At 28.5% G+C, this 23719-nt stretch overlaps 1 protein-coding gene across 1 annotated transcript in view; it reads right to left on the bottom strand.

Moving 5' to 3' along the window:
• Positions 1-415: 415 nt before the first annotated feature.
• LOC145836597 (uncharacterized) overlaps positions 416-23719 on the bottom strand; it is a 41460-nt gene continuing 18156 nt past the window's right edge. The window contains exons 8-17 of the mRNA XM_082944392.1: positions 20863-20981; positions 19214-19577; positions 18349-18983; positions 17992-18202; positions 17171-17821; positions 13934-14161; positions 12116-12279; positions 11735-11933; positions 11224-11571; positions 416-526 (exon numbers count right to left, since the gene is read on the bottom strand). Of these exons, the coding sequence (XP_082800518.1) occupies positions 450-526; positions 11224-11571; positions 11735-11933; positions 12116-12279; positions 13934-14161; positions 17171-17821; positions 17992-18202; positions 18349-18983; positions 19214-19577; positions 20863-20981 (2996 nt within the window). The 3' untranslated portion in view covers positions 416-449. The remainder of the gene's footprint in view (positions 527-11223; positions 11572-11734; positions 11934-12115; positions 12280-13933; positions 14162-17170; positions 17822-17991; positions 18203-18348; positions 18984-19213; positions 19578-20862; positions 20982-23719) is intronic.

The following is a 23719-nucleotide window of genomic DNA, read 5'->3' as shown; positions in this document are numbered from 1 at the left end:
ACTTAACAAATATAGTTAGCTAGGGGCATCTCTTATATAAGTTAAAGAGCACGTTGCGTTATAAACAAGGCCTCTTTCAAACAAGATCTTATCAATTATAAACCTTGTATAAGTAGAACACTCCTCGTTAGCATCACTTTTATAACAGTCGGATTTAGTATTATATACTGTATCTATCATTAACCATTATTCTACAATATTATTTTGTATTATTTCTTATTTTTTATAAACACACATAAACATGTACTAGTATAATAAAAAAAGAGTACTGTTTAAATTTGTTACTACCTTACATTATATTCTTAATTTATTTATATATATATAAATACTAGTTATTATTTAAATTTATTAGTCGTTAAAACGAACTGTGCACTGTTTAATTATTCAATTTAACATAACTAATTTATATATAGAACTGAAAGGTGAAATGAACATCGTCAACGTGGTATTTAATCGAGCTCTTCCATTGGTCCAGAGGTATCACCGGCTTCTGTTGATTGTTGGGAACCTGCTTCTAGGCAACAATCTGTTAAATAAAACTCATCATTAACTTACAGATTATTAGATTAAATAAGATATATTAGTATGAAAAATTATCTCAACATTACTGTCAGAAGTAGGTGCACGACAATTCAAATTCCGGCAGTTTAAATTCTTTAAATTTTTCATAAATGGCCATGACTTACAAAAGAAAATTTGTAAAAAAAAAACGTATGTAGGTATAACCAATACCTACTCACTTTTTTTTGTTAAGTTTTGAATGTTTTTAGAGGTATGGTTAATAAGTTTTGAAATATACTTAATTTTAGTGGTTTTTAAATGTCTCTTTTAATAGTTTTTTTAATATCATAATTTTATTTAATAGATGTACAACCACTTTTTTTATTTAAAAAAAATACTTAACAATTTTTTTCTTTTTAGAGATATGGCTTATTAATCATTTTTCAAGAATATGAGTTGTCATGTAATCGTGAGAAGTCGTATCATAATTTATGTCAAAATCATATTATTATAACATATATTAAAGTGATTTTTTTGAATAAAAGCAATGTCAACTGAAGCTGAAATCCGTAATCTGGTTGAATTTACTAAAATAGAGAAAGTGTTTTAAAAATTTTGTAAATTTACCCTGACTTTTCAAGATTTTGACCAATTTAGCTTGTCTTTTACCTTCCTCTTAGGTACGCTTTTTAAGTAGGCGCTTCCAGTTGTCTACGCATTCTGAGTACAAATATTTTGACAAGTACGCATTTTAGTACGCACTTCTTATTCAGTACACATTTTTGAACAAAAATAAAAACTCTCTGTCAGGTTTCTTTTTTATTTAGACTAGTAATTCTTAGCTAAAAAACTTTTATTGAGTAGCTGCTGTGTTCAGAATGTGTACTTCAGCGACAAACAGTATTAATAAATTATTGGAATGTAAATAAAAATAATTTAAAATTAATAACTAAAAAAAAATGCCCTGAACTAGGTATACTTTTTTCTAACTGCTTCCTCTTTGCAAATAATCTCTTAGTGTCGCAAATGTGAAGTAAACTACTGGCAAAGAATTTTCAATTAAAACCCTTAAACTAATTCATAATAAATTCTGCAAAACGAGAAATTTAAACATTTGTAATTAACTTTTTGAAAACTTAAAAAAAATATATACCATGATGTATATTGAAAATTTGGACATGATCTTAAAAAAATACTTAATAAACTTTATAAAAACTAACGAAAATAAAGTAAACAACACATGTAATGAAATAGTAACTAAAATTAATAAACAAGCTTTTGAAAACTTTTTTAATATAAACTTTAAATTAAAGCATAGGGAGGTTAATCACTTTTTTCACAATTTAATCTTACTTTATAGAGTTTTAACTAAGCTACAAGAGGATTTTTAAAGATATAAAAAACTCAAAATAATTTTTGAGATATAACAAGTCAAATTCTGAGGCTATAACAGGCTTATTATGGGAGGCGCAAACTAAAATTGCAAAAAAAAGACTATTCACTATAAATCTATCTTCTTCTACGTTTTTCGAGATAAAAACCTCAAACTTTCAGGAAAGTTTCATTTTAATATTTAGAAAAATCTGTCGACAAAAATTTTTAAGAAACTAAAATAGAAAAATTTCATATAAAAAATAAACAAAAAAACTGTTTTTTTTTTGTCATAAAACTTTTTTTTAATTTTTTTTTTAAATGTTGTTCCGACAGAATTTTCTAAATATTGCAAGGAACATTTCCTGAAAGTTTGATCTAGTTATCTCAAAAAAAGTAGGAGATATATTTTTAGTGATTTCTAGTTATCGGCCGTTTTAGTTGGCGCCTTCCATAAGGAACCTATAATAGTCTCCGACTCTGACCGGGTATACCTCAAAAATTACTTATCTAAATTTATTGTAGCTGAGTTAAAACTAGTGATGTACCGGACTCACTATCCGGGTCCGGATCCGGCTGGATATTGCCATTTTTGTCTGATATCCGGATCCGGCCAGATCCTAACAGAGATCGGGCCGATTCGGATCTAGTTAGTAAAAAAGATCATACAGAAAAGTATTTTTTCAAGAACAAACCCTTTGTAAAAAAAAAAGAGTCATTTTCGTCAGTTAAAATTAAACACTTACCGTGATTGGCTCATTTTGAACACGTGACTAATTTACATTTGTTTACGTTTAAACTATGAAATAAACATTTTAGAAATGCAACTCTTTACCTATGTTGTAAAATAAAAAACTTTACTACCAAATTGTTAGGCTAGTTTTAAGATTTTTTGAAAAACTCAGGCTAGTTTTCTTTTAGATTTTGAATGAGTTTAAGCTGATCCAGTTTTCAATACTTTCTGATTTTCTAGTTAATTTTGTTCAAGAACTTGATTTTAATTGATTTTAGATTGGTAAGGCTATAGGAGGGGTCCTCCTTGATTTTTATAAATTGATCTTATTTAATAGATTTTCATCTTAGCTACCAGATATTGTTTCTGTGATGTACTTTATCTTTCTATCAATTTTCCTTATACTAAATTTAAAGTTATTCATAGTTTTTTAGCTTTTATAGAAATAAAATTTTGAAACTATAAATGTAAGCTCTACTTTTTATGTGGAAACTAGTGATGTACCGGACTCACTATCCGGGTCCGGATCCGGCTGGATATTGCCATTTTTGTCTGTTATCCGGATCCGGCCGGATCTTGATATAAAAAAAAATTCCCGATCCGGTTCCGGCCGGATTCTAATTTGAAAAAAAAGTCCGGATCCGGGTCCGGTACATCTTTAGTTAAAACTCAATAAAATAAAACTAAATTTTGAAAAAGGTGAGTTACCCCCCACACCCTTAAAATGCTATTTATGAAATCATGATGCATAAAAATAAAACTCTAACTAAAATACAATAAAAACAACTACAACAAAGTAAACCATACAACTGTTTTATAAAATACTTCCTCTTTATATTTGTTATGAAATCTTTAAAATACAAAAATAAATAACATTGTCTGCTTTTACTTATTGTTAAAAATTAAATAACAAGGAAAAGTAATATAAATAGGTAAACTATACACATAAACTTGTTACATAAAATACAAACTATGTACTTACAGAGATCTAAATAACTTAATTTAGCAAAAAACAGTCTGATTCTAAAATTATGTAAAAAAGACTTATATGTATATATCAAAGTTATACTATGGAGGTGTCCTAGCCACAGATCATCAATACTAAAAAGATTACATACAACAACTACTTGTTCAAATAGGGTAATACTTGAACATGTTTCTAGAAAATTTTTGCAATTTTAGTCTAATTTTAAAGAATTTTTTTATAAAAATTTACTATCTTAAGACTTTGAAGATTTTAAATTTTGTAAATTAGAACTGAAAAAAAAAACTAACTTAGCCTAACTTTTTCCAATTTTTTCAAAAAAACTTACTTAGCCTGACCCGTGGCGACCCTGTAGAACAGCTTCTTAGAACAGATTCTTATCCTGGGTCAAACTTATCACAACTTATATCAATTGATGCTTATTAATTTTATTATGAGTTTAAGAGTTAATACTTAACTGTATTTTTTTAACTTAAAAAACCCTTTAAACTTAATATTTTTTTATACTCAAATATCCTAAAATTCAAAAAAAAATTTTTTTTTCTCTTAATCACACACTATTTTGGATATTGGGGGTAAATTTGGTAACAATGTTCCAAAACGGGATAAAACATGAAAAAAATGTTAAGAACCGCTGCTGTAGAAGTACTTAGAGAAGATAGAATGAGAAAACATTAGCTAAAAACCTTGTATCATGTTGGTATGATTGCTGAAAACAAAATTAGGCCTTTTATAGTGAAATTAATTGACCAAAATGAAAGACAAAGACTACTAATTTAAAAAATATTATTTAGAGCATGGAATAAAATTAAACGTCTACATAAATCCAGATCGAACTGCTAAAGGGCTTAAAACTTTTTAAAAGTTAAGGGAAAATTAAAAGTAAGCAAGTAATAGAAGAAAAAACAATTTGAATGCGAAACATGTAATAAAAAAAATAAAGTAATTGAAACAACAAGTAAGCCCTTTCGTTACCACACCCAGGAAATCTGGGATCAAGAAAAAAAACTGTAAGTCAACGTTCTAAAATATTTCTAAACATAGTATTTTATTTGGTAACCTTAGTAAACATAATAACAAGTTATTCTACCAATTAACAATTTCTAAAAACTCTAACAATCATTACAGAATTGGATATACAAACATAAAATATGTTTTAAATAAAATTAATTTTATAGAGAATTATTTCAACTTAAAAGATATTATTAACTTACTTTGACTGAAACATGGTTGACTTTCTGACTTGATTTCATTTAATACCAAGGGCATAGGGTAGTAGAAGACTTTTTTTTTAACTTAGTCTATTTTTATTAGGCTATTTGCTTAGTATTTTACATAAGTAAAAAAAAACTACCAGTACTCTATATTTATTTTTAAAATTTGAAGTAATTTTTGAGATATAAGCGATTAAAGTAAAAACATTCAATAAGTCCTTATGTGAGGTGCAAACTTAAAGGGCAAAAATAACTGTTTTACCAAAAATCTATCATTTCCTTCAGTTTTTGAGTAATTACTTGAAAATTGTTTCAAGGTCATCTAAAATGTATTTTTGAAGTTTTTTCTATTTTTCTATATAAACAAAAATACATTTTTTAATAATTTTGGTCATATATTAATTTAATAATTTTTTTCAAAAATCTGCTTCCTACAAGTTGTTTGAAATATTGAAAATTAAATTTTCTGAAAATTTGAACTAAATTACTTTAAAATTAAAAAGGATATAGATTTTTAGTGAAGTTTTCAAAATTTCGAGAAAATTGGCCTTGAAATTTTTGATTCCCTGGGGTTGTATTGCATTTTTTTTTTTACAAAACTGGTTATATCTTAAAAGATAATCGAAGTTTTATTGTTCTTTCCAAAGTATTTTATAGTATATTTTCTAAGATACAAAATATAATTCAATGTTAATATTAAAAAATAATATTTTTAATCCATATATAAATAATCCTACAATAGTAATGTGTATAATATACTTAAGATTATACTAAGAAAGTTTCAGAAATATTTTTAATAAATTTTTTTTTTTTTGCTTTTTTACTTATGGTCCTTCCATGGGGTGCCTATTGAGCTTTATCAGGTGTACCTTGATATCTCAAAAACTAATTTAAATTTTACAAAGCGGTAAAAGCAACTGCTAGCCAAGTTAAAAATCTTTAAATAAGATTATCATGTAAAAAGTTTTTCTTATCCCTCTATGCCCTTAATTCAAACTTCAATTAAACGCTTTATTCTTTTTTTTTTCTAAAAATAGCAAAAGTGATAATATCCATCTCATTAAAAAAAAAACTTTATCTTTACAAAAAATTAAGAAAAATAAATAACTATCTAAAGACTATAAAAACAAGTTAAAAAAATATCAATAAGCCGTACAAAAAATTTTGAACATTAAAAAAGAACCCAAACTTTAAAAATGTTTTATCGTTACATAAACACTTGTTTTATCGTTACATAAAATTTAAACACTTCATTAGCACTTTGACAGAGATATGATGACAATGGTAACATAAAACAGTAAAGTAAGATTTTAAAAGAGCATCACACTAAAAAAGAAATTTTCAAAAAGTAAATACAAAGAATAAAAACCACCAAAGTTTTAAAACAGCCCAAAAAAAATTGGAAGTAAAGTAGATTTTTTTTACAACTTATGATGACATCAACAATTCAATTAACCACCTAAAAGATAAAACTGTTAGTACGCTAAAAAAATTCCACCTTATTTTATTAAGTATGCTAGTCCACCATTTACACTACAATTATCATTGATTCAAGTTGTTTCATAGCATTATCTGATGTACCAAAGAAGTGGAAAAAATCATTTTTGTTATTTCAGAACATAAGAAAGGTATCAAACACAACGCAACAACAAACTATAGGTCAATATCCTTAACTAGTGGTGTTTCTCGAGTTAAAGTGGTAAAGTCGAGTTCCTGACCTTTTACTAAAATTATTCTGACTTTTCTAAATCAAACTCTTAATTTAAACTTATTTTAAAATACATAATGTAATACTTGAAACTATATAAAGCTTTTAATTTAATTTTAATACAGGTTAAAATAAGTTTTTTGCTGATATCAGTCATCAAACTGTGAGCTGCTGTATCTGCCCTGGTATCCATTTTCTTCTTATTCGAGCGCGTGGTGATTTGTTGTAAAGACAACGGTTTATAATTATCCTTATTCTTATTATGATGTTTCGACATATATGATTTTAATAAAGTAGGTTTAAGCTAAAATATATTTCTTTTTTAGTTGTGAAATTTATTTACAAAATTATAAGAGAAATAAGTGCATGCAAAAACTACAACACGTGATTAAAAAATAATACAATAGTCACAAGACTAACAGTTTCTTCGAATTTATACTAACTATCACCCAACAATCGTAGTGAATTTCCGAACTCTTAGTCCCTTATGCGTCGATAGCAACTATTGATTTAATATCTTGAGTGATAGATTCTCTACGACGTTACTTCCCACAGTTTAACAATGTTTAGTGACGGATGGTTTTTAGAACTCACTCTTTTAAGAAAACGCGCTGATTTTATATTAATTCAAAGGAAGTTTTACTCCTTATATAAAAATATGTTTGTTTTTTTATAAAAATATGTTTGTTTTTTTAATACTGGAAGCACGTCACAAAGTCTGCGTAAAACAGTCCACAACATTCGCTTTTTAAATAAATTTATCGAGTGTTCACCACGACAAAACTTCCATTACATAACTTGAACCATCTGTGTATGATTGACGTATTTGCAACAAACAGCTCTATCAGCAAAATACTTGTATTATTACCTTACAAACACAGCTTGTTTGAAAAAGACATAAATTTTTAGCATTTCCTAATATAAATTAACTAAATAAACGAAACGACATACAAAAAATATTTTCGATAAAAACCTTAAATTAATGTGAACTTTACAATTAAAATCTTAAAACAAAAACGAACTTTTACAATTAAAACCTTAAAACAATAATTATCTTAATTAAAGACTGTTGTTTTTTATATCAGGGTTGCCACTCGTTTTTTCAAATTTCTTCCAGGTTTTTATAAGTAAACATTTTTTGGTCTATTTTTAGTTTAAAGTTAAATTTAAGGTAAGAAACTGTGCTAAATAGTATAAAAAGATACTGTAAAGCTACTTGAAATGTGTTTTTAAAAAAAAAAATTTTTGGTAATGAGATAAATTTTTCATCCTCATGATAAATTTTTTGAGTCAAACCGAAACTTTACTTTGAAGATGTTAAAGTTCTTAAAAATTCCAGGTTTTTTGATCAAAATTTCAGGTTTTTTTTCTAAATTCCTTAAATTCTAGTTTTTTCCAGGTGTTTTTGACTAAATTTTGAAATTCCAGGTTTTTCCAGGATTCCAGGTAAAGTGGCAACCCTGTTTATATGTACTAAAATTTATTTTCTCTGTTTGTTTATTAGCACTTTAACCTATTCATCTAATGAAGATATGGTTTCCTTCATCTGGTCACCTCTCTCTTATAACTTATTTCAAAAATTCAAAAAAATTTGAAAAAACTACATAGAGGTAATCTATTCACATCAACTTGTTACATAAAATACTAAACTAACTACTTAATTATAAAGAATTCTTATTATTTACTTTAAATCAAAAAACACTTTCATTCCAAAATTATGCTAGATAAACTTTTTTGTGTATATCACAGTTTCCTTATGGAAGTGTCCTTGCAACAGATCATCAGTACTAAAAAACTTATACAAAACTAGTGATGTACCGGACTCACTATCCGAGTACGTATCCGGCCGGATATTGCCATTTTTGTCTGATATCCGGATTCGGCCGGATCCTAACAGAGATCCGGCCGATTCGGATCTAGTTAGTAAAAAAGAGCATACAGAAATGTATTTTTTCTAAAACAAACCCTGTGTAAATTAAAAAGAGTCATTTTCGTCAGAAAATACGTTCGAAAATTAAACACCTACCGTGATTGGCTCATTTTGTACACGTGACTAACTTAAATTTGTTTAAATTAACAATTTTCGCAACCAGAATATCACCTGATTTTAGCTAATATCAGGGTTGTCACTCTTTCATTTAAAAAAACTAACCTGAGTTATTATAAACTTTTCCGAGTCAGAATGAGGTTTTAAAAACCCAAAAAAATAATTACTTTAAGCTAATAATCAGTAGAACAGCTAGCAAAGAGGTTGAACATTTTAAGTAATGTTTACAACTAAGGCTATAGGGGAGTCCACCTTGATTTTTACAAGTTGATCTTATTTGTTAATCTTAGCTACCAGATACATTTTACAGCTCAACAAAATTCAAAGTAGTTTTCGAGATACAAGGGGTCAAAGCCGGCCAGCTCAATAGCTTCCTTACAGAAGGTGCAAACTAAAAAGGCGAAAAAAAAACATTTTATTAAAAACCTATCTCCTCCTACAGTTTTTAAGTAATCTTATTAAAATTTTCAGTCTACTTTTTACTAAATTTTAAATAATTTAAGTGTAGGAAATTTTTTTATGTTGAGAAAAAGTCCCCTTTTTTCAAAAAAAGGTGTTTTTTTAAATTTTACACCTAAAATTTGTTAATTTCAACTATTTGAAATTCCAACACTCAAAAGCTTTTAAACTATGTAAAGATTTTTTTTTTAATTTGAGGTACATAGCTTAAAAAACCTAGTAAGAAATAAATTTCTAGTTGAATGCTTAATTCCGCGTTTTTAGCTTGCGCCTTCCATTAGGTCCCTATGGAACTCTCCGGCTTTGACCGCTTATATCTCAAAAACTACTTTGAATTTTGTAAAGCTATAAAAAGCATCTAGTATCTAAAATAGTATTCTATTAAATAAGATCAACTTGTAAAAAAAAGTGTTTAACCCCCCTGTAGCCTTAATTGTAAACATTACTTTAAATGTTCAACCTTGTGGCTAGCTGTTCTACTGATTATTAGCTTAAAGTAATTATTTTTTGGTTTTTCAAAACCTCATTCTGACTCAAGAAAGTTTATAATCACTCAGGTTAGTTTTTTGAATCAAAGAGTGGCAACCCTGATATTAGCTAAAATTAGGTGATATTCTGGTTGCGAAAAATCATGGAAAGTTTATTAGTTTAGCAAAAAAGATATTTTAGTGTTTATTATTGTTCTTTTAATTTGAAGGATTTTTACTGTTCTTTCAATTTTAAGTTTTTCTTTTGTTCTTTCAATTTTAATTAAATTTAAATGTAAATATTGTTCAAAAAATTAGCAAACATACCAGCTACTATTTTTAACTGTTAATCTAAACTAGACCTTAATTACATATCATAAACTTTCTTATTATTTAATTATTTTACCAGCACATTAATATTTTTTAGTCTAAATTTTTTTTAAACTTTAAGTTTTCAAAATTCAAAAGTATATAGTTAGATATAAGACATAATAAACAAACTTCACACAATTATACTTAGTTAAAAGTTAGTTATATTAAATTCGCAATCGCACATAGTAGTTTTTATACTACTTACATTACAAATAACTTAGAGTATTATGAATCCGGTTCCGGATCCGGCCGGATTTTAGTTTGAAAAAATATCTGGGTCCGGTTCCGGATCCGGTACATCACTATAAAAAACTGCTTGTTTTTGTAGGGTAGTTGTTCAATATTTTAATAGAAAAGTTTTGCAGTTTTATAAAGGATATTTTATTAATTTATATCAGGTGAAGGCATTAGAAATTAAATAATTTTGTAGATTTCTAGAAAAATTTTGCAATTTTAGTCTGACTTTAAAAGATTTTTAATTAAACTTTTTACATTCGAAGGCTTTGGAATTTAAGGAATTTCGTAAATTTAAACTGACAAAACCTGACTTTTTTTTAAACTTTGTCAAATTTCCTGACATTTTTCAAAAATTCCCATTTTTTCCTGACTTTTGTCATTTTTTTAAGTTTTTCCTGACTTTTCCTGATTTCCTGACCTTGTGGCAAACTTGCTTATGTTCTTGGTTAGTAACTTATTTTAAACACGAATCTATTAAATATTCATCTATACTATTCAAAAACCATTTGACATAGTGTCACACAAAAGATTTTTAAAACTTTTAACTCAGTATTGGTTACATGAAAGCTTAAAGATTTTGCTCAATAAGTTATTAAATAGTAGACTACAAAGAGTACTCATGAATGATACGCTACCAGATCATTTTATGATTTACAATGGAGTACCACAAAGTGATGTAATTGTTCTTTTTTTTTAAATGTGTCTTAATGATATCTAATACAGCATTTTAAGTGAAATACGTCTGCTTGCAGATGATGCAGAAATTTTTAATAAGTTAACATTTCATTACAATTGATTTTATAGATAATAATTACATAAGGCTATAAACTGGAAAGCTTCATTTAAATCCTTACAAATATGATATTCTAACCATTAAACCGAACCTTTTAATCAATAACACTAAGATAACAACTGTCTTTGATAACAACTTTCCTGGGTCTATCATTGCACAATAAACAATATTTGTTGAATATCGTAAGCAAAATTTTCAATAATATGGTTCTGAACCAAGTGTACTCATAAAGTAATCATTTTTTTAAACTTTATCCAAGAATATTCCTAATAATTTACAGTGTTACCAAAAAACTACAAAAAAATTTTAGAAGATATGTATAGACAATTCTAGTACCTTCAATAAAGTATGGCATTCCACCGCCAGCTGCTTCATCCTGGCACAACTTGGTCATGATCGGGTTGGCAACTCCCTCCAGTTCCTTCTTCTGGTGCTCGTACTCATCCTTTTCGGCGGTCTGGTTGTTGTCGAGCCACTCCAACACTTCCTTGGCCTTGTTCACAACGGCGTTCTTGTCCTCGTCGCTGATCTCGTCCTTATCGTCTTCGACGGACTGTTTGACATTCAGGGCGTACAACTCGAGCTCGTTCTTGGCCTGCACGCGCTCTCTCTGTTTGTCGTCCTCGGCCTTGTACTTCTCGCCGTCGTTGATCATCTTTTCGATGTCCTCCTTGCTGAGACGACCTGGAGAAAGACAAACTTTTACCATACTTAACTTTTAATATAAATGAATTATATTTATTGGTCATAAGGTTAAATCATATTTGTTTGTAATAAGTTATGTTTTTCAGGAGAACGAAAGTTGAACTTTAATTAATACATAAAAATTTTGCTTCACCCAAACTACCTTTTTCGTAGGTGATAATGATCTTGTTTTCTTTTCCTGTCGAAATGTTGCAAGCGGTGACATTCAAGATTGCGTTTGCGTCAATGTCGAAGGTGACTTTGATCTGTGGAACACCGCGGGGTGCTGGTGCAATTCCGCTGAGCTCGAATTTACCTAACAACTTATTGTCCTTAGCCATGGCACGTTCACCTTCATAAACCTGGATTAAGAAAAAAAACAAGTTAATTGAAATTATGAAAGTTTAAAAGAATTTTAGCAATTTATTTCTCATTACCATATTGGAAATTGTCAACAACAACATGTTTCTGAACCCTTTGCATCCATGATAGTAATATATTTTAAGACTTTACTATTAATAAAAATATTTATTCAAAAAATCACTTGAATAAGGACTCCAGTTTGGTTTTCGACGTAGGTAGTAAATATCCTTGATATTTTAGTCGGTACACAGTTGTTCTTGTAGATCAAAGTGTTCATGACACCTCCGGCGGTCTCAATACCGAGAGAGAGCGGTGTGGGGTCCAAAAAAGGTACATCTTGACTTTCTTCATTCTCATAAATAAATGTTTCATCAGTGTGGATTTCCTTTTTGATAATTAATTTTAACAATAACTAATAAAGAACACTTTGTTGATACCTAATATGATTTTTTTCTATATAAAATATCTTTTTTTTTTTTAATTTTTAATATACATTAAAATTTTTGTTTAAAAAAACAAATATAAATTACACGATAAAGTTGGCAGCTATCACACAAAAAATTTAGGTTATGATCTACGTCTAGGACAATCCTCGAATTTCTTCCTTTGCACTCCTTACAAGTGGTATATTTTTCTATGAACAAAACAAGAAAAAAAAGAATTTTTTAAAATTCATATAAGTTACTTAAGAAAAGTTAAACTAAAATACAGATAAATAATACAATTTATATTAACTAATATTAGTCAAATCCAAACTTAAATCCTCAAATTACCAAAACCACCAAAACAAAAAGAAACCAACACGAACAAGAAAAACAACTTACTTCAACCCACCCTACTGCCAGTCAGTAGGATCCAATATAGCTAAAGCTTTGCTGCAACTAATAGATAAACATTTTAAAGAATCTCACAAATTAAACAAAATGTTAATAGAAATAACTGTAAAATTCCATATTGCTGCATGAGCATTATTAAGAAATTAATCTAAAAACATAATTGAAAATACCTAAACACAAAAAACTTAAAAAAAAAGAAAAACTTTGCAACTGTCGAACAAAATATAAATTTCTTTTAAATAACAAATGCTTAGTTGAAAATGTCATATATAAAGCATCAATAAGATCAGAAAACAGTACAAAAAACTATTTGGGATCAACGGGTTGAACTTTTTAAAAAAAGATGTTACAACCATATCAGTAATTTTAAAAACTACAAAAAAACGGCACAGAAATATCGAAATACATCTGGAAATTTAAAAATAACAACATTGATTATAAAATAGACTTGGAAATAATCCACCATATTGGCAAAGCCAAAAAGCCACAAAGTATTTGCAGTACTTGCATACTAGAAAAGGTCGCGATTACCAAAACCAACTGAAGGGATAATTTAAATAAACGGTACGAACTCTTTTATTCCTGCCCGCACTTACAAAAAATCCACTTCAAAACTTAAGTCGTAAGTTGTTTGTAATATAGGTTTTATGCATGCTCTTAAAAAGTTTCAATGTAGCTACTTTTTTCTTAAAAATATTTTTTTTATAAAAACCATTCAAGAAAAAATTCAAATTTTCATAGCTAACACAAGTATTAAACTACTCAACTTTCGGATAGTTACGTCACAATAAAATTTAGCTACATTAAAATACTGCTAATTACTTATTTTTTTAAGCAATGTTTATTTTGAAAACTAACCAGAAGAAAAAAGAAGCCTACATAAAGGTTCTTATTATTATTTTTATTTCGATTTTCAAACTTAACTAAAAATTAAACTTTACCATAAATTCAATCATATTTTTTTTTTAAGTAAAAGTTTGAAGTAAAACTCTGTTTTTACTCAATTGTTTAATAACTATGTACTTTCTATGACTGTTACATATCTTTTTAGATTAATTTATTTAAGCACTGACGAGGTCTTTGACCAAAACTTAATTTTCATAATACAGTTTAAAAGAATATATTTATTAATTAATTTTAGTTCAGTTCATATTAGCACTTACTTAAGTACTTCCTTGTGATTCGCTGAACATCATCTATTTCGTATCTTCCATGGAGACCAAGCGATCCGCACAAGAACACACCTGTAGTGTTCATCGTTTTTGTAAGGTATGTCAATATTTCCGAACTTCCTAGGGCCTTAAGAATTGTTTCAAAGCCATTGAAGAAAGTTTGGATGGTTGTATTTGTTTCCAACTCTTCAACACAGATACTCGATTTGATACTAACTTCTGTTTAAGAAAGAAAAAATATTTTAAACCCCCATTTCTCCTGTCTTTTTTTATTTTTTTAGTTTTCCTGATTTCCTGACCATGTTGCAACCCTGTTAATATCCTCTGTTTTGAATATTTAGGTATAGATGTGATTAATAAAAAGACTAAACTAAGATTTTTGTATATCTACCTTCCTCCACTGGCTGCAAAATGCGCCCCAACTGTTAAAATGTAATTAAACTGATTAAGTTGTTTTTGCCGAATAGCTATTTTTTTGTTCTTGGAGATTTCAATCTGCCAACATAAATTGGAAAAGTCCTAGTACAAACTTTAATCCCATAAATTGTTTCTTGATTTCTGCACAGATAATTTTTCAACTCGTAAAGTAATTGAAAAACCTACAAATAAAAATATAAACATACTCGATCTATTAATTTGCAACCATTTTGGTTTAGATAAAATAACATCTCTATAAACTAATTTCCCATTAACAACCACGTGTGACAACAACTTGATCTCATTTAACATTAAAACTGGAAGTAAAAAAATACTTAATTCTAAAGTAGTTTCGTATAATTTTTAGAAGGATGATTTTAAAAATATTAACAAATACTTGTAAAACATTGATTGGACTTTATTATTCAATAAATAAAAAAAGCTCCAACACTTTTATGACCAAATTATCGACTTAATTCAAACTTCATTTAAACTCTTTATTCCACCTTATCCTAAAAATAACAATTGCAAAAAATACTTATCTAACATTAAAAAATTATTAAAAAAAAACTTATTCTTTACAAAAAAATAAGAAAAATAAATCATTCTCCGAAGATTATAAAAGTAAATCAAAAGAATATGAATTAGCTCTTAAAAATTACAATTTATAATATGAAAAAAACTTCTGCACTAACCCAAATTTAAAAAAGTTTTATAGCTACGTTTAATCTAAAGTTAAATTAAATACTTCATTGCCTACCCTATTTGATGACCATAAAGACAAAACAGTAAATTCAGATTTTGAAAGAGCCTCACTTTTCAATAAAAATTTTCAAAATGTATTTAAACAAGATCAAAACCATCAAAGTTTCAAACAACTCCGAAAAATGCAGTAAAATAAAAAGTTTTTTTATAAGTTATAAAGACATTAACGCATCGACTAAGCACTCAAAAAATAAAATCATCAGAACGCCAGAAAAAACTCAACCTTATCTTATTAAGCATTCTATTCTATCATTAGTTTTTCCTTTATTATTAATTTTTAATTGCTCACTAGCATTATCAGAAGTACCAAAACAATAGAAAACATCTTATGTAATTCCAGTATATAAAAAAGGTAACAAACACGACGCAGCAAGATATAGACCAATATCCTTAACAAGTACGTTTTCCCGAATTTTTGAACACATTATTTCTTAAAAAATATTTAATCACCTCTTCGACTTTAATTTATTAACACCAAAACAATTTGGCTTTGTTCCCCACCGATCATCAGGAATTCAACTATTGACATGTTTATATACATGGTTAATAACTACTTGAACAATGAATCAGTCACAGTGGTCTATGCTGACATCAAAAAAGCTTTTGACTCTGTGTCACACAATAAATTTTAAAAAAATTTGACTTAATATGGTTTTGTTGATAACTTAGTGAATTGGTTAAACGAATTTTTAAATAATAGGTCACAAAGTGTACTCATTAACAACACATTATCAGATCCTCTGAAAATTCACAGTGGAGTACCACAAGGTGGATTCATTGGTCTTCTTCTTTTTTTTTGAAATACATCAACGATATTATTTTAAATACTCACATTTAAAGCGAAATAAGTCTATTTGCAGATGACGCAAAAGTAAGCAAGTCAGAAACTTCTTTACAATTAACATTAGATAATATTTACGAATGGCTAAAAACAAGAAAACTTGATTTAAATACAAAAAAATACCAAGTTCTATCTATCAATAAAAATAAAGCCTTCTCTATAAGCCTTTTAATTAATAAAACTAAAATACCAGCAGTAAATTTTTTTTAAATACTTAGGAATATATATATCTGAAAATCTAAAATGGACTAAATATGTAAAATATTTATATAAAATTGCTCAAAATTCATCTTATCAAATACAAAAGTTTTAAGACCAGTTCTGCTAGTATTCTTACTAAGTTACTTAAAATCTACGTTCGCCCTAAACTCGAATACAATACCCCAATATGGTCCCCCTATTTAAAAAAAGATTTTATTATTATTGAGTCTGTGCAGAAAAACTTTACCCGTTTTGTTTGTAACAGATGCAACATTTCAAATACCTCATACAAAGATAGATTGGTAAAGCTCGGATTGGAGTCTCTAAAAAATAGAAGATGGCAGTTTGATTTGATGACACTTTTTTTAAATGTTAATGGTAAATATAAAGAATTTTTCAATCAGTTTTTTTGTTTTTTCTCTGACCAATTATAATTTTAGAGGAAATGATAAAAAATAAAATGCAAATATAATTTCAATAACAGTCAGTGGCAAAATTCTTTTTTCTACAGAACAACAAATATGTGGAACAAGTTAGCACAGGATGTGGTTTCGTGTGGAAGGGTGGAACATTTTCGATTAAAACTAAAAAAACTAGATTTAAATATTATAAACACCAGTAAATACAGTGATTATCAATTGAAAATTCATTTAATGAAGGCTTGAAGTAAATTTTACTTTCTTATTTTAAATTAATAGTATCTTTAAGAATAATTTTTCTTCCCTACGCCTTTCCCCTACATATTATAAATTGTTATATATAATTTTTGTAAGTGTGTAATCTTTTATAGTCAACACATAAGTTTTTATATGGAGATTTTTTTGTTTTGTTTTTTGTGCATACTAAGTTGTATTTGATCATACAAGACTATTTGTTTGTAATTTTTTACTATGTTATGTTTAGTTTTTTATCTTTCATTGAATGTAATTTGTTTGTTTCTTTTTTCATGTGTATTGTTTAAGCAGCTCAGGTTTTAAAACTTTAATAATATTAATAAAACTCACTAAAAAGTTCATTCATCAGATCTTCTAATTCTTTTAACTTTAGTCTTCTGTTGATTATTAAGTCTGGGCCACAGCAAAGTCCATTGGATGCCAATTTATCAAGAACAATTCCACAAATTTTCCAATACGGCTGGGAAATTTTTGTTTTCAAATTTTCAAAGTTTTTTATTTTTGTTATAAATTCACTACGATGAATTTCATAGTGCCAACATGTCATCTGGCTAAGAATATCATTGTAGTGATTCAATCCAAAGTGTTTATAATTTTCAACCCTTTGTTGTAAGGATTGAATCTGTTCCTTCACTATGACGCAATCTTTAATGTAGAGGATGCCTGCTTCATCCTGGCACAACTTGATCATGATCGGGTTGGCAACTCCCTCCAGCTCCTTCTTCTGGTGCTCGTACTCATCCTTTTCGGCGGTCTGGTTGTTGTCGAGCCACTCCAACACTTCCTTGGCCTTGTTCACAACGGCGTTCTTGTCCTCGTCGCTGATCTTGTCCTTATCGTCTTCGACGGACTGTTTGACATTCAGGGCGTACAACTCGAGCTCGTTCTTGGCCTGCACGCGCTCTCTCTGTTTGTCGTCCTCGGCCTTGTACTTCTCGCCGTCGTTGATCATCTTTTCGATGTCCTCCTTGCTGAGACGACCTGGAGAAAGACAAACTTTTACCATACTTAACTTTTAATATAAATGAATTATATTTATTAGTCATAAGGTTAAATCATATTTGTTTGTAATAAGTTATGTTTTTCAGGAGAACGAAAGTTAAACTTCGATTAATACATTAAAAAAAACATCAAATATTAGTTTAAACCACCTTTGTAGGATACGTTGTACAATCCAATTCTTATCCTGTTCGTATTTTCTGATGCTAATTCGCGGGTTGTGATTATAAGGTCACCTATTGCACTAAAGTCGAAGATTATTTCGATCTGTGCTCTTGTGCCAGGGGTTGTTTCTAGTCCAAAACACCTGAACGAGCACAATAAGTTATTGTCCTTGGCCATGGCACGTTCACCTTCAAAAACCTAGAAAAATTTGGTTGAAAATAAATGGTTATTTAGACTAAAATTTCAATACTTAATAACAATAAAATATTTTAACTCGGCACTTTTAATGGTAGTTATTAAATTTTAAAATTAATTTAATCAAAACTTTATAATAAATATGTCACCTTTAGTTGCACTCCTTTTTGATTGTCCAAAAAACTTTTGCAAATTGTTGAATTTTTACATGGTATGGAGGAACTTCGCTTTATGATGGTTTTCATTAAACCTCCAGCAGTTTCAATTCCAAGTGAGAGCGGAGCGACGTGCAATGGAGGTATACCCTGCACTTCCTCGCTGGTGTCTCCGCTGAGGATGGCGGCCTGGACAGCAGCACCGTAGGCAACGGCCTCGTCGGGGTTGATGGACTTGTTGAGCTCCATGTCGTTAAAGAATTCTTTCAATAGCTTCTGGATCTTCGGGATGCGGGTGGAGCCTCCAACAAGTACAATATCGTCTATCTCGTTCTTTTTAATTTTAGCTTTATCCAATGCCTGCTTGACTGGGTCAAGGGTGGCTCGGAAGAGGTCTCGGCAGAGTTCTTCAAAACGAGCTCGAGTGATGTTGGTTTTGAAGTCCACTCCCTCGTAGAGAGATTCAATCTCGATTCTGGCCTGGGCGGACGAGGAAATTGCTCTCTTGGCCTGTTCGCAGGCGGTGCGAAGACGAAGAAGAGCCCTCTTGTTGGAGGTGATGTCCTTGTTGTTTCGGCGTTTGAACTCCTGGATGAAGTGGTCGACGAGCCTGTTGTCGAAATCTTCACCTGGTTTTATGAATAATTTTGGTTAAATTACATAAGGAAGTTTAAAAAGGTATAGATTTCTTAAGCTACAGTTATAATGGGAATTGTTAACAAAACTTTTGTTTTGCATCCATGTTAATAATCATACTTTAACTCAAAACAAAGTTTAAAGTTTAATAATTAATTGAAGTATATACTCATAATTAGTATCTTATACTTATAATACAAAACAAATATATTCAGTTACTTACCTCCAAGATGTTTATTTCCAGCAGTATACTTATCTTCAAAAATACCATCTTTAATTGATAAGATGGTAACATTTAAGGAGCCTCCACCCAGATTGAAGATGAGCATGTTTTCTCTGTCATTGTATGTCTTTTTACAACATGCTGCAATAGCTGCTGCCTGATTACCGTGTAATACTTGTTTGACATTCAATCCGCATTCTTTTCCGCATAAAGAAATCCCTTCGCGCTGGTGGTTATTATAGTAATCAGGGACAGTGACGACTGCGTCGGTCACGGTCTTACCTAAGTAAGCTTCGGCGGTCTGCTTCATCTTGAGAAGAATCTTTGAGCTAAGCTCTAGAGGGAAGAATTTTTTTTCCGCATTCTGTAGAGAAAACAATTTAGAATAACAAGATATTTAATTAACATTTTAAAATGTTTGAATTTTTCTTGCGCAGAAAGATATTTTGGTGTAAAGATATAATGAAAATATTGATTTTTTCATGATACTTCACTATAGATATACATACAGTCACGTCTCGCGAATCTAAACACATTGTGTTCACAGCAAAAGTGCGTAACTAATCGAGAAAACGTAACTAAACGAGAGGTAGCAGCTATACCTACTATATTGGCTGTTTTATTATATTTGATTTAAAAATACTATTTTGTAAATTTGTCAATTGCTTTAGACTTTTTTTTTTTGTTTTTTGCAGTGTGAGGTCACGACTTGGTCAAGTTTATAATACTTGAATCAATTGTGTATGTTATTCCTAAAGGGTAAATTTAAAAATATTTTAACTTCTGATTTTTTTGTTTAGAGTATATATATACTTACTATTAAAGGTTTTATAAAAAGTTCTGGTCGATAGTGCTCGACAAACTAAATTTGAGCTAATTTTCTAATAGCTTAAAACATTTTTCTAAAATGCATAAATTAACAACTACAGCGTATTATTTCAAATTCAGCAAACTGTACAATAAACTGTATTATTACTACGTCACAATTATTATAAAAATTTTCAAAATCTAAATTTCTGTTTACTATTATAATAAACTGTAGCTTACTGAGGAGTACATGAAACTTTATATTTCATATATGAAACAGCTGTATAAATTATAGTTTTTATATAGTTAGATAAATATATACTTACTATCTTTTATTTTACTAATGCATAGTTAATTGTTTTGTGCTTATAAAATAAGATAATCACTTAAAATATAAAATCGATTTAACAAAATATCAGTTTTATTGTTAAGTGCGTCCATTAAAACTAATTTTAACAAATACTTGAACTATAAAGTTATGTATACAAGCTAAAATTTTCTTCAAAAATTGCATACCTTATATGAAACTCTTAAGTTGTGGTTTTTAGAAAACTTTTGCTGATTTTGCATCAAAACTACAATAATAAAGTTTTTTCTGTATTTTTGAGAATTCTAAAATGCGTAACTAAACGAGAGTGTGTAACAAACAAGTGCGTAGATTCGCGAGAGGTGACTTTACATAAGTTGAAAAGCTATATGAGCTAAAATGATCTATACTAAATAGCTTAATTACTAAAAATTTATTTACCAATTGTTACTCAACTAACACTGTTTTACCTTTAAGGACCTTCAGATTTTAAAGTAAAACTAAAAAAAGGAGATATACATAAAACCTTACTTACTTTGTGTCTCACTTGAACTTTAGGATTTGAATTGGCATTCACCACCTTGAATGTCCATTGTTTCATGTCAGCTTGAACATCAAGGTCACTGAATTTGCGACCGACTAAACGATTGGTACCTAGAATGTTAAAATTGTGTAACTACCAAGTCTTATATTTAAACAGTTAAAAGTATATATTAATTTCAGTAGGTGATATATATTTTCACATATTGTTTCTCAAAGTAAACAATATTTATATATTGAAAACAACGCTCAAATCTATCTACGACACAGTCAACATTTGTTTGTGATTTTTCTACGCATCATCAAGTAATTAAAATAATCAAATGATTGTTTATAAAATTTTACTTACTTTTAATGCACATAAAATTTTAAACACTTTCAGGTTCAAAACTCTTTGTCAATAAGCTTTTAGAACTAAAACACATTTCTGCAACTTAACTAAAATTAGAGAAAAAAATTATTCTGAAGTAGTAAATCAAAACTTGATTTACTAAAGTAGTAAAGAATTAATTTATTAAAAGGTAGAAGGTTTTTAGTATAATATATTAATTATTTTGTATGTAAAAGGAAATTTAAACAAATGAAATCGAAAGTAAAAGTTTTTTCGATATAGACCTTAAAATAAAAACTATTTTTAGTAAGCAACTATTTGATGTAAATTGTTGTAAATAAACATTTGTTCTTATCGATGAAATACAGGTAAAAAACCTTTCTAAAACAAAACTTTAAAAAAGTTTAAATTCCTATCTTAATAAGAAACTGTTCGTTACAAACTTCTTATCTTAAAGTAATAGTATTTTCGATGAATATTAAATATATTTTTTGAAACAAAATTCAAAATAAAATAAGCTTAAACATTTTAACAAAAAACATTTTTTGTAAACTGTTAGATATAAAGAGAAAATATCAAATTAACAAACGATAAAAATCTTTAATTGTAACAAAATTAATTTATTTTTTTTTCAACACATTTCAAAAGAAACAGCACTTTATATCAAACTTAAAGAACTAAACATATTTTTGCAACAAACTATTAAAACAAATGTAATACTACAATCAAATTTCAAAAAAGGTAGAGCAAGACTTACTTCTAATTAAACAAAAAAACTTAAAGACTAAAATACAACAAGTTGTTATTAAGAACTATGAATCGCAATTCAAAAAGAAAACAAACTACCAGAAGGTACAGTAGGTAAATTAAGTTATGCACATTTACAAAACAAACATAAGAAAAGCTATAAAATTTAACTTTTTATTCAACAAACAAAAAATTCAAATCATTAACTTAAATATAAAATTAAACAAGCAGCTAAAAACCAAAAAAGTTAGGAAAGATATAAATATCTAAAAGAAAAATCAAATAAATTTTAAATAAAGTATTTTAGAACAAACAATATCAATAAGTGTTAAAAATCATAGAAAAATAACCAATAAGTGTTAAGTTTTACTAACACATGGTTTAAACTTTGTACCTACTGTTTAGTGGTATACAAATCTAAAAGATAATGACTGGTTAAGACTTATGGTTAATATTGATGGCAAACATCTTAAACAGTAATGATAACGAAACAACTTCAAAGAGCAGATTAATTAACCAACAAAATTAAAAACACAATTGACCTTTAAATGTCTTAGTTGACAATAAAATTTCAATCCAAAACTTAGAACTGCATTATATGATTTTAATAGAAACGTGCAAAATATCTAAATCAGGGATTCCCAAAGTGGGCAATTTTAGTAAGTCGGGAGAAATAACTATAAAAGCGATTTTAAATTTTGGGCAGTCATAAAATTTAGAAACTTTCACTAGATATTCTTAAGTATCAGATGAAGAGCAAAAAAAGTCTTAGGTGTTTTTAAATAGAAGTTTTTTGAGTAGTCTTGTTGGAGGGAGCAATAGCATTTTTTATTTTTTTACGGGGGGCAATTTGAAAAATATTAAGAAACCCTGATCTAAATAGTGAATGGTAAATCAGACAAAGACGGAAAGCTGATTGTTTTAAATTATGATGGTTATAAAATTATAATAAATCACAAACTTGAAACATTTAGATATCGCTGGATTAAACTCCAATAACAAATAAATTTTAATTAAAAAGACACTTTATGATTAATTTACACGAACTCAATTGAATAGATGAGAATATTCTAGAACACACAGTCGGGATAACAATTAAAAACGGAATCTACACTGAACCAATACGAGGGATATGGTTGGTTATATATACGCGGGCCTGGCGATTACTGACTAAAACGCGTTATTATAATGATATCCCTGGATAGTTATACTGTAATGCTATTGGCATTTTCGCAGTCGAAAGTAGCTTTCTTTCTTTTCTCTCAAAGTATTTACCTTAAAAGAGCTCGAGTTACGCTCGAATGGCTGGTTAGTCGTTTGCTTTAGTCGCGTAAGCTTGAGTTGCTTGGAGTTGTGTTGCGCTAACAGCCGCCGTGATGTATTTATGATATGTTTTTTCATGGAGCTATGTATTTCCGACTGTTTTAGTACAGTTGTTGGATTTTTGTCGTATTATTATTCATTTTAAATACATAGCTGTTTGTTCTGATATTCGATTTATTTATGCTAGTAGTTTAAGCATTCCAACAATCTTACTACTTAATTAAGCTAAGTTTAAATACTAGTATAAGTTTAATTTGCGTTTGACAAATCGTCTTAGCTAAATAACTTAGCTAAGTCAATTCTAAACATTAACTTAAGTAACCGTCACCGATATTGTTATAAGCGCGTTAAGTCAGTTAAGAGCCAGGCCCACGTATAACTGAGTAACAACATTGTGTGACCGGTTCATGGTGACACGGGCACTGCGCACGCAACCGTAATTAAGTCCGTA

Source organism: Thalia democratica, chromosome 1, assembly GCF_965202585.1.
Source record: "Thalia democratica chromosome 1, ktThaDemo2.hap1.1, whole genome shotgun sequence".
Classification (NCBI taxonomy): Eukaryota; Metazoa; Chordata; class Thaliacea; order Salpida; family Salpidae; genus Thalia; species Thalia democratica.
This window is presented reverse-complemented; position numbering and strand designations above follow the sequence as displayed.